The following is a 17,265-nucleotide window of genomic DNA, read 5'->3' as shown; positions in this document are numbered from 1 at the left end:
GGGATCGCAACTATTTGCGACCAGATCGCGGCCACGATTCGGCCGCAAATACAAATGGCACATCCCTTGGACCACAAAAGTGGTCCAAGAGATCCTGCCTCAAGATAAATAGTCTATAGAAAAGGACAGACATAAGGCTACTAGACGAGATTTAACTTTAGACAAAATCTATCCGTGAATCCTAAACAAAATTTATCCATGCCTGGTTAGATCGGCACAAGGAGGTCTTGATCAAATTGAAGGACTCTGACAGCAGTCGGTATTCTCTAGATCGTAATCTCTGATCCGTTCTTAGACTAAAGATTACTAATAGATAAAATCCCATCGACTTTACTTATGTAATAAATGGGATCCATAAAATCTCATTTATAAATGAAATGATCCATCCTTTAGATCGTAAAGATGATCCGGCGAGTCCCGACCAAAATATCTCAACTAGACTACAATGAGACCACGTGTACACGATCTACCGACCTGAAATAGGATCACCACTATTCTAGAGTACGCCTCACACGGAACGTAGTAAAGTTTCCAATTGGTATAGCGACACAATTCTATTCATTAATTCTTGGAATATATTCGTCTTGTCCCTTAATTCTTTTGCTTCATGTGCAAGTCTCACTGCCTTATATTTATTCATCAACGCAACCACTTTGCATCTCGATCCCTTGCCGTTCCCACTGCCAATTAATTACTTACGCAATCGATCGACCACTCGACGACGTGGACGCAAATGGGGTAGATTAGTTAGTTAATTAATTAAATATTAATGAATGGAATGATGATATAATTATTTTTATTCTCGAGGGTCGACGACGCATGACGCAAATTGCTGAGAACCGTGAAACATGTTTAGTTAATTCCATAATGATCGAACGCACTTTTAATTAATAAATTAATTAATAAGCATCTCAGACAGAGAGACGACGCAGTCAAGGATTGTAGATAATAATCGAGGAACGCATCGCGCGCCTGATGCTGACGAGAGAGATTCTTGTCGGCGAGTAGTGGCGAAGGATTGCCCTCCCACTTTTCATGCCGGACAAGCGACTAAGCGAGGGCGCTGTGTTTGCGGAGATATCCCAAAACACCCCTCTTTTTGTGTCTTTTACAGATTACTCCTCGTTCATGTAATTAGGATTAAAATATCAAATATAATTATATTTATTTGGTAGATTTATTTATAAGTTACACATATGAATACGATTCGAATCCTTTAAATCGATCTAGCTTATATTTAGTGAATTTTGGATAATTAAATTTGAGTTGAATGTATTCAATTCGTTATTATCTATGGGTTGATAACGGATTAGATTGGTTACCTATATAAGGGGAGGTCCCCGAGGGTTTAGGGAGAATCTTGACCTAAACCCTAAATTCTAAATCCTAGTTTTTTTTGTCCCCTATTGACAAAAGACCTTTCGGCGTCGTCATCCCCTAAGTCCTTTGAAGGATTTTCCTTTATTTACTTCCGATGTTTCTTCTTCTTCCTCAAGATTTTTTAGACAGTGCTAAAATAAAAAATACATGACTCTCTTTATTATTACTAGTGATCGTGCACACGCGTCGCGTGTGTATACATTAAATTATATTGACCCTTTTATAATGAAATTATATTAATTAAAATATTTTAGCATTAAAATACTAAAGTAGAGTCATTAGGGTACTTTTGAAAATCTTTATTATTTGGGTCTTTGAAAATCTGAATTGTTTGGATTTTCGAGTGTCACCCTTACGGCTTCCCTATGAAAAAAATTAATTTAAGTTAATATTATATTTATCTTAGTAAAAAAACTAAGAAAAGTATATTTTTTAAAATTGTCAGCCTAAAATATTTATAGAATCTTTTTTTATCATAGTGTTATCAATTCTAAGATGTGCGACTAAAGAGAACTATATTTTTTTATATAAAACAACCAGAGTCTTGAACTCTAGATCACTGATTGTTTCACTTGTGGAATTACTAATAATCCTTGAAATTATTTTTAGTGTGAATAGAAAAAAGATATTAACGTAAATTTATTTTAGGCTTCACTAAAATTAGTTAAAATTAAATTTTAAAATTAGTTAGTGAATGAAGAAGATTTTTAATAAAATAGTAAGAGATTTATATATTTATTTTCTTATATATTTTGGATGAAAATGATGATCAGGTTTTTATATTTCCTATATATAAATTCTTAAATAATTCCTAAATTAAAATTAATGCTGACTTAGATTTTGAAAAATTATCATAAAATTATAATATTATGGAACGGATCAGAAATTAAAGTTGAAAAAAAAAGAGCTCCAACTTAATGAGATGGATCAGGCTTTGGGTATGCTAAGTATAAAATTTACATTGGTAATAAAAAAAAATAAACAGGGTAGAATCTAGAACAGTCCTACGCAAGATCCGACTTTGGTCTTAATACTATAGGGTCTATCGTGAATGGAATCGTCTCTGACATTAAGGCATTTTGAAATTGCATGAGTTCAGTGGGGTGGGTACGAGTTTGAAAGTTTAATCTTTAAGAATAATTAACTTAGGATGATATTTTTTATTTTTGTTAGTTGTACTGAATATTTAATTTATATTGACTAATTTTAAAGTTGATCAATTTAATTTCGTATAATTTTTTTACTAGTTGTCGAAATGAATCGAGAAGTACTCGTACTAGATGATCCATCAACCAAACATTCTTACGTCAACCTTATATTAAGGGAAATTAATCCGCTAAATTGCCAAATTGAAACTCGATTTTTAAATGTCTTAAAAACTAGAAGATGATATACAATCATATCATTGTCTCAGGGGCGAGGAGCGACACTTATAATTAGTTTTAGATTACAAGTATATATTCAAATAACGATAATTGACCAAAGGGTGTGTGGAACTTTCTGAATTGACCAAAAGACATATACTTTGGTAATTACCAAAGGACATACTAATTTAGCTGGTCTTTCCCATTCTACCTCTCGTGCAAACCGTATACAACCTCAACATATCTTTCCCTTCCTCTCTCTCCGCTCGTGAAAAATAAATCTCTTTTCCTTTCTCTCACATAAATATTTATTCAACTTGAATTATTTGTTTTAAAACCTCTGGACCACTATTAAGGAATATCGAAAATAATAATAGATAGTATATTTGGACTCCTTGTAATCTTAGAAACCAACAAGACCTAAAATGGGTACAATCTAAGTTCTTTAGGCTGATTAGCGTGTTTCAATCAAAATTCACTGATCAATCTAGGGGCCTTAGATTGCATTCATTTCATTCCTGTGTGATCCTGTTCAAAATTTAAGTCAGACGAAGGTTAGTTGTGATGTCGTCGGTGTTGGTGGAGAGGCGACTTGGATACACCTAGCGTATATGCACCGGAAAGACGGGCCCCCACGTGGAGCTAAAGGGCAGTGATGATGAGACTGGCGGTACTTAGGCTCTGCACATACTCAGACAAGCACACAGAATGTTAGAGACCAAAAACTAGGGAAAAATTCCCCGGCACAGACCTTCCGACACTTAAGTCAGGTCATTTTCCCCAGAAGAACAGTGTACGAAGGAAAAAAAAAGAACCGTAGAAAACGTGTGCGAATGCGCGCGTACCTGGCTAAGGGAAAGGACCTCCCTTTTTAGATGATGTTGCGTACATTCAGAACATATGTTGTTAGAGAATGTCAGGTGTAAGATAGCCTCCTATTGGTGGAAGAAAGGTTCCATTCGTAGATGATAGCAGGCCGTTGAAATATTCCCCGACGTATGACAATTATTTCCTGATAGGAGGTTACGATTCCCTGACATTGTTGTCGTTTGGTGCATTTTGTCCCGCCCAAGTTTATCTACAGGTGGCTCGGGATGATCGTTAGGGTGTGACACCTGGCTCAAGTCTTGATGAGGGGGGCAAGCTATGGTAAGGGCTCCATCTTTCACATTTAGATCGTTAAATGACCGACCGAGAGTTGTCTTACTGAAAGTACTAGGTCTGGCTATGTTGCTCGAGTTGAGGAAACCCGACCAGTCGGGGCAAGTCAGGCATTACTCCAGACTTCATCTTATGTCTCAGATCTGAGACCCTGATCTGTTTGTACCTGTCCGGAAATTATGCGGCTGATGACGTTAGGCGGTCTAACTCTTTTCCCCTCCTAACTATTGACTGTCATGTTTCTTTGACTTATGACCGTCACGTCCCCTTGACTTTGTTATCGGGCCCTACCTTTATGCATCGTATCACTGTGAATTTATGAGATTATAAAGAGTTCAAATATGTCCTGCATTACTATTTTTTACTTCCTAATGATGGTACAGAGGTTTTGAAATAATTAAATTTTTTTTTATCTTTTTGATCATAGGATATAAGTACTCTAGTTTTCTTATATAAGAACCAAGGCGACGTACAAAATTATACAAACTATAAGGATATTAAACTAATAAGTCATATCATGAAATTTTGGGAAAATTAATAAAAAAAAATTAAAGAAGGAGACCATAGATACCAAAAATCAATTTGGGTTCATGCTTAGAAGGTCGATAATAGAAGTTATATATCTTCTTAGATAATTAATTGAAAAATATCGGAAGTCAAAACAAAATCTACATATATGATATTCATCGACTTAGAAAAAACTTATGATAGAGTCTCACGAGATATTATATGGAGAATTCTAAAACAGAGAGGTGTTAGCATAACATATATTGAACTAATTAAGAATATGTACGAGGATTTAACAACCAGAGTAAAGAATTTTGGCGGGGATTACTATAAGAGAAAGATTTTAGGCTTAGTAGATTAAAGACATAATATATGAAATTTAAGTTTAGCAATAGTAGAAGTAATGAGACAATTGTTAAGATAGAAAAAAATGAGTTGTCCGGAACTAATAGCTTTAAATATTTAGGATCATTTTTGTAAAATGATAGAGAGATTGAGAAAGATGTCTTACATAGAACACAAGCAGGATGATTGAAATTGAGGGAAGCGTCGAGTGTTTTATATGACCGTAAATTACCTCTGAAACTCAAAAAAAAATTCTATAAAATTATAGTTAGACATGTTATATTATATAGAGCTTAATGTTGAGCTATGATTCGAGCACATGAGCAGGAGATAAGAGTTGCAGAAGTAAGAATGTTAAGGTGGATGAGTGGACATATGAGGATGAACAAAATAAGAAATGAAAGCATCAGAGAGAAAGTCCGAGTTACATCTATTGAGAAAAAACTCTGAGAGACACGTTTAAGATGGTACAAACATATACTTAGATAACCAATAAATGCTCCAGTTAGACAATGTAAAACTATGATAAACATGTATATCATACGAGAAAGAAAAAGATAAAAAAAGACTTGGTTAACAATAATAAAATAAGATAAAATTTATTTAAGTATAAATGATGTTATATATGAGATAGAGTTCAATTGTGTAAAAGAATTCATATAATTGATCCCACCTAATGGGATAAGCCTTGGTTATTGTTGGTCTTTAGATATTAAGCCCAACATATAAGAAAACAAGGGAAAAAAAGAAGTAAAAAAAAAAAAATTGCAAAACCTCTGAACCACTACTAGGAAAGTCAAGCAATAATAAATGATATATATTTAGACTTCTTACAATATCAGAAACTTATAGAACCTGAAATGAGTGTAATTTAAGGTCTTTAGGTTAATTAGTGGATTTCATTTAAAATCAATTGATTGACCTAGAGAGCTTATATTGTATTTATTTTAAGTCTGGTAGATATTTTAGGTTGTAAGGAGTATAAATATACCCTCTATTATTGTTTTCGGCTTTCGTAGGGGTGGTCGAGAGGTTTTGAAGAAAAAAAAATCTTTTTTTTTCTCATAAGTTAAGCCTTATGATATCCTATATTAGGCCTAACGTGATCTTGATATGCTTACGTATAATTAAGGACCAAACAAAAAAGAAGATTTATTTTTTTTAAAAGTTCTAACCACCATTAGGGAAGCCGAAAATAGAAATTGAGGGTATATTTAAACTTATTATAATCTCAGAAATCCACATAACTTGAAATATATGCAATATAGAACCTCTATGACATTAGTAGGTTTCAATCGAAAATAATAATGGAAGACATATTTGAACCTCTTGCAATATTAGAAACTCATAGGATTTTAAATTGGTGCAATATGAGGTATTTAATCAATCATTTAATTTTGGTCGAAACCCACTTATCAACCTAAATATCTTAGATTGCAAGTATTTCAGATATGTGAGTTTGTAAAAATACAAGAAGTCTAAATATACTCTCCATTTTTATTTTTGGCTTCCCTAATAGTAATCTAAAGGTTTTGGAAAAAATAAATCTTCTTCTATTTTTTTTTCTTGTTTTGTTGTTATGTTACTATCAAACCTAACTACCTTTTTCTTTTCTTGTTTTCTCATATGCTGATATGCTTCTATTAGGTCTAACGTAGTCCTGATATACTCTCATATCGGGATGAAAATAATTTTTTTGTTCAAAACCTCTATATCACCACTAGAGAAATCAACAATAATAGAAGACATATTTAGACTCCTTATAATTTCAGAAATTTATAAGACCTAAAATAAATGTAATACGAGGTCTTTAAGTTAATCAGTAAATTTTGACTCACTAATCAATCTGGATGACACCAATTGCATCCATCTTTAATATTGTTTCATTTTTAAGGTTCTCGGAAGTCTAAATATATCATTCATTATGATTTTCAATATTCTCTACTATGGTCTAGGCATTTAAAAATAAATAAATTTGAGTTAAATAAAAATCAACAGTGAAAAAAAACAGAGAGATTTATTTTTCATGAGTAGAAAAAGAAGATAGATGAAAATTGCATACGGTTAATAAGAGGAGTATAATTGGAAGAGTAAGAGAGTGTTTGACTGAGCTTATAAACTCTCTAAAAGAGTTTATAAGCTGTTTTAGAGCTTATAAGCTCTTCAAATTTATTTGGTAATTTTTTTTTCAAACAGCTTATAAGCTGTCAAAATAAACTGTTTTGAAACTTATAAGTTATTTTAAAAAAAGTATGGAAGATCCTACTTTTTTAAAAAAGATCTTATTTTAATAAATTTTTTATCTTAAATATCCTTATATAATTTCATAAATCCTCATCTTATCCTCTATAACTTTTTATAAGCCTAATATCTTTTTATCTCTGCCAACTTCTCTTCCAACGCTGTGTCATCTTCTCCGCAAACGTCTCTTTCCAATTTCCTCTCCCCCGGTACAAAAAATTCGTTCAAAACTATGGAAGACCCTACTTTTTCAAAAAAGATCGTATTTTAATAATTTTTTTCTCTAAAATATCCTTATATAATTTCATAAATCCTCATCTTATCCTCTATAACTTTTTATAAGCCTAATATCTTTTTATCTCCGCCAACTTCTCTTCTGTCATATTCTCCGCAAACGTCTCTTTCCAATTTCCTCTCTCTCGGTACAAAAATTCGTTCAAAACCCTCTATTAATAAAAAGTCCAAAACCCTCTATTAATAGTATTATATCATTTTTGATAATTTTATTAATGAAAAGATCTTATAATACCAAACACATCAATACCTTTAAGTTGATTATAATAAGTTTACCCAAACACTTTTAATAATAAGTTTAACAACTTATTTTTAAAATAAGACCTAATAACTTATAAACTTCTAAAATAACTTATAAACGGTACAAACTTATAAGTCACTTTTAATAAATTTAGCCAAATATCCTCTAAATTAGTAGATCTTTTAATAATTATCACGCACATTTTAATCAACCCCTGATTAATTACCGTTCAAATATCATTGTCGAAGAAAATAAAAGGAGAATTTAATATCTTTCGTTGGTAACGAAAGTTGTCCCTACAAATTTACATTGTATATTATTGAAAAATTTAATACGATATAATAATTTTAGTCAAAATTACTATATCATTCAGTAATTTTAAATGGATTTATAGATCCAAATCCTTTTATGTGAAAAAAAAGAAGAAAGAAGGACCTTAAAGTCGATAGTAAAATTTATAGGAATGAAACTGAAAAAATGGATAAATAATGTAAACAGACAAAATAAAAGATGCCTCCTCCGAGTCGTGTTTTTAATATTTATATAAAAAGGGATCTTTCTATATATATATCTATATATAATTTAAATATTTAATTTCTTTTGACCGGAGCATCGTTTAAAGCATCATGGTGGTCTGGTGGGGGGAGCTGGGCAGGGAGACGTGGAGGCGAGGAAGGGGGAGATCCGTCTGGAGATGAGCAGCTACAAGTGCTGCATTTGCTTCACGCGAAAGTTCGCCTGCAGCGCGGTGGCGCCGCCGTCGGACGTGAGGGATGCGTTCGCTGCCTACGCCGGCGGGGCGACCTACATGGGGCCGGATCATCTGTGGCGCTTCCTCGCCGAAGAGCAGGGCGAGGCGGACGCTACCCTCGCCGACGCCGATCGGATCATCGAACGCCTCCGAGGCCGCCATCACCACCTCCCGGCCGCGCTCGCTCGCCCCGGCATCACCCTTGAAGACTTCTTCCACTTCCTCTTCGCCGATGACCTAAACCCTCCTCTTGTGCCCCAGGTTCCATTTTTGTTGATTTATTCGAAATACTTCCCCCTTTAATCTTTGCAGGCTATGTTTTGATCATCTGAGCTACGGCAAGATAATCTTTGCTCCCTACGCTCCTGCGTGAACCAGAGTTTTCATTGATGAATTTTAGTCAATTTTTCATTTTATACGACGGGAGATTTTGGAGTAACAACAGCTTATAGAGATTTACTAGCGATTCTCTAGTTGAATGTTCTTTTGATTCTCTCAGTTAGCACGAGTAATGCAGATCGTGCTACAATTTTTGTTCCACATCTGCTGACAGCTTTGGTATTTGCTTAATTTAAAAATGGAAGTGCAAAGTGAATGCTTTGCTACGGCTCCTATGGATTTTTACCATTGAGTGCTATGTTTTTGAATAGCAATTGAGAACAATCACAGTAAAAATTGGAGAGAGGTACTACCTTATTGGCCTTTAACAACCTGTAAACTCACATCACAACATATAGAACTAAAAAAATGTCTAATTGTTGTGAAATTCCAATTATGATTCTGTAGAATAATCTGGAACAATCCATTAGTGAGAAATATGTAACCATCATAAACTTCCAATTGCAATACTGTGGAATGATCGAAAAATCAGCTGAAAATCACCAAAAATTACCCCAAAGCCTTGGGGGCTTAGTAGCTTGATAGGAGCTTTACTAATGACATTATCAAAATTATAATGAACTTTTAGTTAAATTGATATTGGTTGGTAGAGATGGAAATTGGCATCGATAATGAATTTGTTTTATTTATAGTGTACATTAATTGCTGCTATAGTTTATACCTCATCAAGAGCTAGAATATGCTTATCTTGTCTAGCCAGTTAGTTAACATCACTCTTGGATACATTACCCTTCAACAGGTTCACCATGACATGAAACTTCCATTGTCACATTACTACATTTACACGGGTCATAATTCTTACTTGACGGGAAACCAACTTAGCAGTAACTGCAGCGATGCTCCAATCATAAAAGCATTGAAGAGAGGTGTCAGAGTAATTGAATTAGACATGTGGCCTAATTCTGCAAAAGACAATGTTAATATCCTTCATGGAAGGTAAATTTGATGCTTGAAAATTACATATATACAGTCACATTCATCCTGTTCCATGATTGTACTCTTAAAATTTAATGCTATAACAATCACGTTTACTTATTTTGGAAATTGAGGCACTTGTGAACAGCTAGAATAATGAAAACAAGCTACTTGTTTGTGGAAGGAAAAATTGAACAGCTAGATAATGTTAATTTCCTTCATGGAAGGTAAATTTGATGCTTGAAAATTACATATATACAGTCACATGCAACCTGTTCCATGATTGTACTCTTAAAATTAAATGCTATCACAACCACGTTTAATTAATTTGGAAATTGAGGCATTTGTGATCAGCTAGAATAATGAAAACAAGCTACTTGTTTGTGGAAGGAAATATTGAGCATTTTCAAATATGATTAATTTTATAATGGATAATTAAAGAAGTTATACTTGCATTTCATTGTATTTGTGCTTTACAGGACTCTGACGTCTCCAGTGGAGATGATCAAATGTTTGAAATCTATTAAAGAACATGCCTTTTTTGCATCACCATATCCAGTGGTCATTACTCTAGAGGACCACCTTACCTCAGAGCTTCAATCTAAAGTTGCTAAGGTAAGTCTTGTTTAATGAATATAAATTTTTAATTGTTTTCGTCTTAATTACCAGTTTAGTTCTCATATGTTAGATGATCACCGAAACATTTGGAGACATGCTATATTACCCAGAGACGGATTGTACTGTGGAGTTCCCCTCCCCAGAAGCTCTGAAGCACAGAGTCATTATTTCTACTAAACCACCTAAAGAGTTCCTTGAATCAGGGAAGGATAAAGACATGGAAAACAATCCTCAAAAGGGTAAAGCTGAGCCTGAAAAGGCTGGCAAGATTTCAAGAGGAGACTCATGGGGAGACAGTATTACTGAACTAAAAGCTCTTCGTGCATCTAATGATGAGGTTAACACCGCTTTGATTATATTTTGTTCTAAAATGAAGATTTAAGTCTTGTACGTCTATTTCCCTATCTAGCAGCAAGGCACAATCAACATATATCACTTCAAACCTGAACTGAATGCCAGTAGCCACAGTGAGAGAGAATCAGATGACAGTGATGATGTAGATGATGATGACGATGATGATCAGAATCAACTTCAGCGGCAGTCAGAACCTGACTATCGAGGCATCATAACCATCCATGCTGGAAAACCTAAAGGGCGGCTGAGAGATGCACTTAATGCTGATTCTTTACATGTAAGGAGACTTAGTTTGAGTGAGCCAAGGTTTGAAAAGGCAACAGAGTCTCATGGGCCTGAACTTTTAAGGTAATTCTAGCAATAAATAAATAGGCAAGCATCGATTATTGAATGACAACTTAAGCATATAGCCCACAGCATAAAGTAAAAGAAAGAACTGGTTTCTCAAAAACAAAGTTTACTGTACTAGGGAATGCTATTTTGATACACAATCATATTGCACTGGAGATACATAAGCATTTTGTATATTTGCTTATTTTTTTTTATCATTTGCTCAATTAGGTTTACTCGGAAGAATATTCTTAGAATATACCCAAGGGGCACACGTTTTGATTCTTCTAACTACAACCCTTTGCTTGGATGGATTCATGGTGCACAGATGGTTGCATTTAATATGCAGGTATGCTCCTTGCTTATTGTGCAAGATCTCAATATGACAGTTTATCTGATGCAACTCAGAAATAATGGACAAGGGAAATAAGATAATAAAAAACCAAATAGGAAGACCAGTGTGATTAGTCACATTTCCTATTTTTTTTCTTTCTTCTAGTTTTTCTTTGTTTATCATGTAGCTCTAGTATTTTCATCACTTTTTTGCCTTAATTGTTCTATCTACACCTTTGATGTTTGGATTCTGTTAAATCCATTTTTAGTATTTACTAGAGCTTTAATTGAAACGACAAATCTCAACACCATGTAAATATAGATCTTGAATAGAAAATAGTGTAGATTTACCTCCTCCTAGGATCCCTGTGGAGCCAGGCCTAGGGGGCCGCTGGGCGGCGGGACCCGCCTTTTTGCACAATTGAATAGAAAATAGTGTAGTCTAACGCCATTGTACCTGTATTTACCTCTTTCTATATCCGTGATACCCGGCCTTAAGGGCGCCGTTAAGGAAGCGGATCTACCTTTGAATAGAAAATAGTGTAATTGCAAGGGAGATTTGATATGGATTGTCACAAACCAAATAACTCCTTTCTCATGGATGAGGTGGGGCTACTAGTCCTGAGACAATTCCATCAGTGTTAGTTGTATTTTTTGTCTTTTCCATGTGACATGTTCCAAACATCTAAATATATTCTCTCCCCTTGGCAGGGGTATGGCCGATCGCTTTGGTTGATGCAAGGATTGTTTAGAGCAAATGGAAGTTGTGGCTATGTAAGGAAACCTGACTTCTTGATGAAAAATGATCCAACTGGTGACGTTTTTGATCCTAAAGCAAGTTTACCTGTGAAGACAACCCTGAAGGTTTGTAGTTTCTCTATCTCTGCTAGCATTTGCTACTTTTCATTGACTTGAGGAATTATAATAGGTTAAGGTATACTTGGGAGATGGATGGCGCATGGATTTTAGTCCAACGCATTTTGACTCTTACTCGCCTCCCGATTTCTACACAAAGGTAAAATTATAGTTCTTTCAATATGGAGCCCGTATGAAAATACTACTTGCTGAAGTACTATCGGTAGAAATTGATGTCAAAAAAAAAAAAATAGACGTCTTTATTGATGAATCCAAAAAAAAATATAAGAAAATAAAGAGTACAAAGTCTTATACAGTTAATTATCAAACCTAAACCTTAAATTGGAAAGGTAAAAGATTAAATTACCCTCAAGCTATAAACAAATAATTCTAATTATATAATCTAACACCATCTACTATTCTAATATTCAAAGTAGTTATTTATGATCTCTAGGTGGGTATTGCTGGAGTGCTGGCTGATACCAAAATGAAGAAGACGAAGACAAAGCATGATAACTGGGCACCAGTTTGGGAAGAGGAATTCAGTTTCCCCTTGACTGTTCCAGAATTGGCTTTGCTCAGGATTGAAGTCCATGAGTATGATTTGTCCGAAAAGAGTGATTTCGCGGGACAAACATGCCTTCCGGTTTGGGAGCTAAAACAAGGAATCCGCTGCGTGCCGCTTTACGACCGCAAGGGCGACAAATACAAGTCTGTCAGGCTGCTAATACGCTTTCAGTTTGTGTGACGAGCATCTTCTCCAGGGACAAGTCTTTGGTTTCCAACTTCAGGCTTGCATGCTCTGGTATGTTGCCAGTGTTGGAAAATTGATTTCCATAACTAATAAATTGAATAGGGATAAGATTTATTTTATGGGTAGATCATTGTAAATTAATATCTAAGATTATTCGAGTAATAAAAGCAAACAAAAACGTTACTTGCAGATGAGTTAGATTTGAATATCAATTCGCGAGGAATTATGAATTAATTTTTAAAGTTTGAGTATAAAAGAATTAATCAATCAATTAAAATTAATTAGTAGATATATTAATTGATTAATTAATTGAAAAGATTAATATCAACTGCACTATGTCTATGTCTATGTCTATGTCTATGTCTGCTTAGGCAACACCGATGAATCATATGGCGAAAGGTGAAACGTTTATAAAGGAGATAAATTATGATAACTGAAGAGATAAATGGATGGAAGATGAATTATACAGGATATAATGATTTATGCTCCAATTCAATTTCTTGACCATACTGTCGACATCCATGGTAGTAAAAAGGTAGAATCTGTCATCCAACGATCCCACATGGTCGGTCCCATGATCATATGTTGGACCAGTTAGTGCTGGCAAGAGGGGGGTTGAGTTTATCTGTCAAAAAGTAAAATAAATATCTTTCTCGACCGTTCAACTCAGATTAACAGCAATAGTATAATTAAAATAAACAACAAGAAAATGAAGGAAGAGACACAGGGTTTACTGGGTTACAACCTAGGTGGTTGTTAATCCAAGGACAATGAAAGCTCTAAAAATCTCCTTCGATGAAGGCAGAGAAGTCTCTTACACTCGTTAATTGCTCAGATTATTGCTAGGAAAAGAATATAGAAGTTGTTATTTATTTCCTAGGTGTAGGGGTATTTTTATAGCCCATGGAAAATCTTATCCGTGGCTTGAAGGCGCCTTCTATAGGGCTGGAAGGCATCTTCAGCGATGTGCCAAAGGATAAAGTTTATCCTTCGGCAACGGCTAAAATCAGCTTGGTTGAAGGCGTCTTCCGAAGGCTCCTTCGTACTGTTCATCGAAAGCGTCTTCCATGGATGGAAGGCGCCTTCCACAATGAAGGTGTGGAGGTGCCTTCAATTCACTTTGAAGGCACCTACAACAGCAATTCCAGCTTCCTTTTCGCTCTTTTGCTACTTCGATCGCCTGGGTGATAGCGGGCATCCGAGATAGGGTTCATCTAAACTCATTTCCCGGTCTTCTCCTCGAGCAGGCTTCCGCTTCGGCTTCTCGTCCCTCAGAACGTCGCGCACGTCATTCTCGTCCGCTGGTGTACTCTTCCACAGCATCTCGTCCCTCGGATGCACCAAGCCCATAGGCTTCATTCCCGTGTCATCCTTCTCGCTAGTTGCGTCTTCCGCTTGTCTTCTTGTGTTCCTAAGCTTATGCACACTTAGACACAGGGGTCTAACACAATAGGACCTAACTTTAATTTGATTTATCACATCAAAACTATTACGGGGTTCCAACACCATATATGAAGAGGTAAATTAGAAAACTGTAGTTTACTAGTGCAGGGCACCGCCGAGATCCATGTGGCAAAAGGCGATTCGCTCAGTGATAAGTTATTATTTGACACATTTTTTTGAATTGATATTGAGTGTATTACATTTAATTGCACATGTGTATATGCACTTTTTATCATGTTTATACATGGAGATTGTTTTAGCTCAAGTGTATATTTTTTTTCTCTTAATTCATGATATTATTCTCATAATTTGAATTTGGTTTATAGGACACTTGAGTTGATTCAATTGGTACATGATCAAGACTAGCAAGTAATTCACTCCACAAATGAAGGAGCTTATACCTAATCCAGTTCAACCCATTCCTACTGATTGAGCTTAACCCAAGTCAAACCCACCTCAACAAAACCCTAATGTTGCATTTGAACCTAACATAAACCCCTAAATAAACCCGGTTTAAACTAAGGTATAAAACCCAAATTTCTTACGGATGAACAATGGCTTAGTTTTACTATTCATCCACGATCTTCTTTATCGCGTGACGCACCACAAGTCATCATCTTTTTCTAGATCTTCTCCTCAACAAGTTTCATTGACATTGAGGTTCCTAACTATTGGCGTCCATGTTCCAGTCATCTGAGTTTGCTGATAGGTGTTCCTCCGGTGACAATTCTGTTTCCGCGATTCTCTACTTCCACTATTTTTTGGCGGCATTCCTCCGGTGGCAGTGGTTCTGCTTGCCATCAGTGAACATTTGCGGCGTTCCTCTAGTGTTACTAAGTCCCTTCCGACGACATTCCATCTTTCATCATCCATCTAATAGATCCAGAGAGTTCAGATCGCAGAGTTGTAGATTTTCTGAGTTTGGCAACTTGATTCTTCATCAACATTGCTTGGAGAGGTTTCCTTTGGTGCTGGTGAAGGTCGAGTTGAGTATAGTGGTTGTGAGCTTCTTCTTCAATTGCAGAAGTGAGGTTTCACTGAGCTTCCTTGTGTGAAGGCAAAGAGAGACTTATTTGAGAAGTGGTTTGGTGTGGAGATGGTTTCTTCGTTTCTTGCATTTCCTCAATTATAGAATAGATTTCAATTTACATTTGTTATGTTCTTATCAAATAATCTACTATTTCTTTATCTAGGTGATGTTTAATTCCTGTCAAGTAGTTAGTATTTCATTGATGTAATTTAGTTTAAGTTGTTGTTAAAGCTTGGTTAATTGTTAAATTTTTAAGTTTTAAGTTAGGGTTTAATTTTTTGCTTTAGATTAGAATTCATTTATGTTTTGTTATTTTATTCCTTAGTTTAATTGTGCTGATGGTGAAACTCATAGCGTAGAGTGACAATGTATTATAGATTAATTATTATCATTTAGTTATATTTCATTCAAGTATTAGATTAGTTTCTTACTATTTTTTTTTTCATTTATTAGATTTAGAATTAAAATCAAACAACCCCCATTTTAATGATTAAAAGCCTAAAAATAGTTCTAAGTCTAAGACAAATATCCGATTGTTAGTTTCTGAGTGATTCGACCCTGGGCTCTTTATTACGATATTATTATATAGTTAAGGAGTTTATTGGAATTATATTGTTAATTTGATAGAATTTATCACTCGCCTTCAGTGCCTCCGCCTATGTATTCCTAGACTAATACGGGAGAGAAATTTGATAAACTCAGTTAGCTTCATTGACTAGTCCTGGGATGAACGGTCCGACCATAAGAAATTTTTTCATTGACCACCAGGGTAAATCGAGAAACTCACGTGGCAGGTAGATCAGAAGTCCTGTATCTTTTGGTTATATACCCTATTGAATTTTTTTTTATAAATATATCATAATTAGAGATCGAATGATAAATACTTAGATAATAACTTAAATATCTTACCACGATATCATAGCTCGGGACGCACCCTTTACATTCATGGTGGTAAAAAGTGAATACACTCGCTTTCAGTACCTTCGTCAATCTCTCTCAGGATTAATATAGAGAAGGTAAATCATGGATGACTATTAATTTTTAAAATAGTAATTAGTACATTAAAAAAAATATTTATCTCGATTTTACGATGATTATATCTCATACTCTAATTATTAGATATGAAGAGACTGCACCGTTTACATCCATCCAACAGCATCAAGTTGTGATTTTGTACGGTACTAGAGGTCTGCCTTTTCCATGAAATCACAAATACGTGCACTGTAATGGAACACATGGATGCGGCCCCAGCCAGTCGCTACCGGAGTCGTTGGAATGACGTGGCAACCTCATCCTCTATCACATGCAGAGAGACCCCTGTATCTTTCAACCCGCAATCTCATCCTTTCATATAAATCGCACGAACAAACAAACTTATTAAAATAGGCGGTCCATTTTATTTGATAAAAGATGAATACATTTACTCCTAATATTTTTATTAATTTATTTCAATATTAATATAGATGAGATAAATTATGAATAACTACTAGCTTTTAGAATAATGATTAACACATAAGAGAGATATTTATCTTGACTTTTGTCAAGATTCGAATCTCAAACTTTATTATGACAATACCTCATACGTTAATCATTAGATCCATCCTCATGTTCATTCATTGGTAGATTATATTTTATCTATTAAATAAGTAGAGTCTAGCTCACTTGCTAATAAATTTACAAGACCTTTCCTGTCCAGAAAGTCTTGAATTAGAGGATCTGCTCTGATGAGTCACGGACTCTTATAAAATAAGGGACGTTTGGTTAAATAATAGGAATGACTATAAGTATGAATTTAATAGTAGGATGGAATAAAAATAAGAATAAAAATGAAATCCATCAAATTATATGAATCAAATTGATTTCCATAAATTTAATAATCATTCTCAAAATATCATTCCCAACCTTCCCTTAAATTACTGAGTTACAGTGGTTTGGAATTTCCTATATAAA

At 34.7% G+C, this 17,265-nt stretch overlaps 1 protein-coding gene across 2 annotated transcripts; it reads left to right on the top strand.

Moving 5' to 3' along the window:
- The first annotated feature begins 8,144 nt into the window (after window positions 1-8,144).
- On the top strand, window positions 8,145-13,031 carry LOC122037056 (phosphoinositide phospholipase C 2-like). 2 transcript variants are annotated; one of them, XM_042596515.1, is made up of 9 exons: window positions 8,145-8,545; window positions 9,423-9,619; window positions 10,078-10,213; window positions 10,287-10,553; window positions 10,629-10,918; window positions 11,132-11,249; window positions 11,945-12,097; window positions 12,162-12,248; window positions 12,543-13,031. In XM_042596515.1, exons 1-9 carry the CDS (start codon window positions 8,228-8,230, stop codon window positions 12,834-12,836), a joined length of 1,860 nt encoding a protein of 619 aa, XP_042452449.1. In that variant the 5' UTR covers window positions 8,145-8,227; the 3' UTR covers window positions 12,837-13,031. The 2 variants fall into 2 exon arrangements, with proteins under 2 accessions (XP_042452449.1, XP_042452448.1); XM_042596514.1 differs by having other exon boundaries at window positions 10,626-10,918.
- The last annotated feature ends 4,234 nt before the right edge of the window (window positions 13,032-17,265 follow it).

Source organism: Zingiber officinale, unplaced genomic scaffold, assembly GCF_018446385.1.
Source record: "Zingiber officinale cultivar Zhangliang unplaced genomic scaffold, Zo_v1.1 ctg232, whole genome shotgun sequence".
Lineage (NCBI taxonomy): Eukaryota > Viridiplantae > Streptophyta > Magnoliopsida > Zingiberales > Zingiberaceae > Zingiber > Zingiber officinale.
This window is presented reverse-complemented; position numbering and strand designations above follow the sequence as displayed.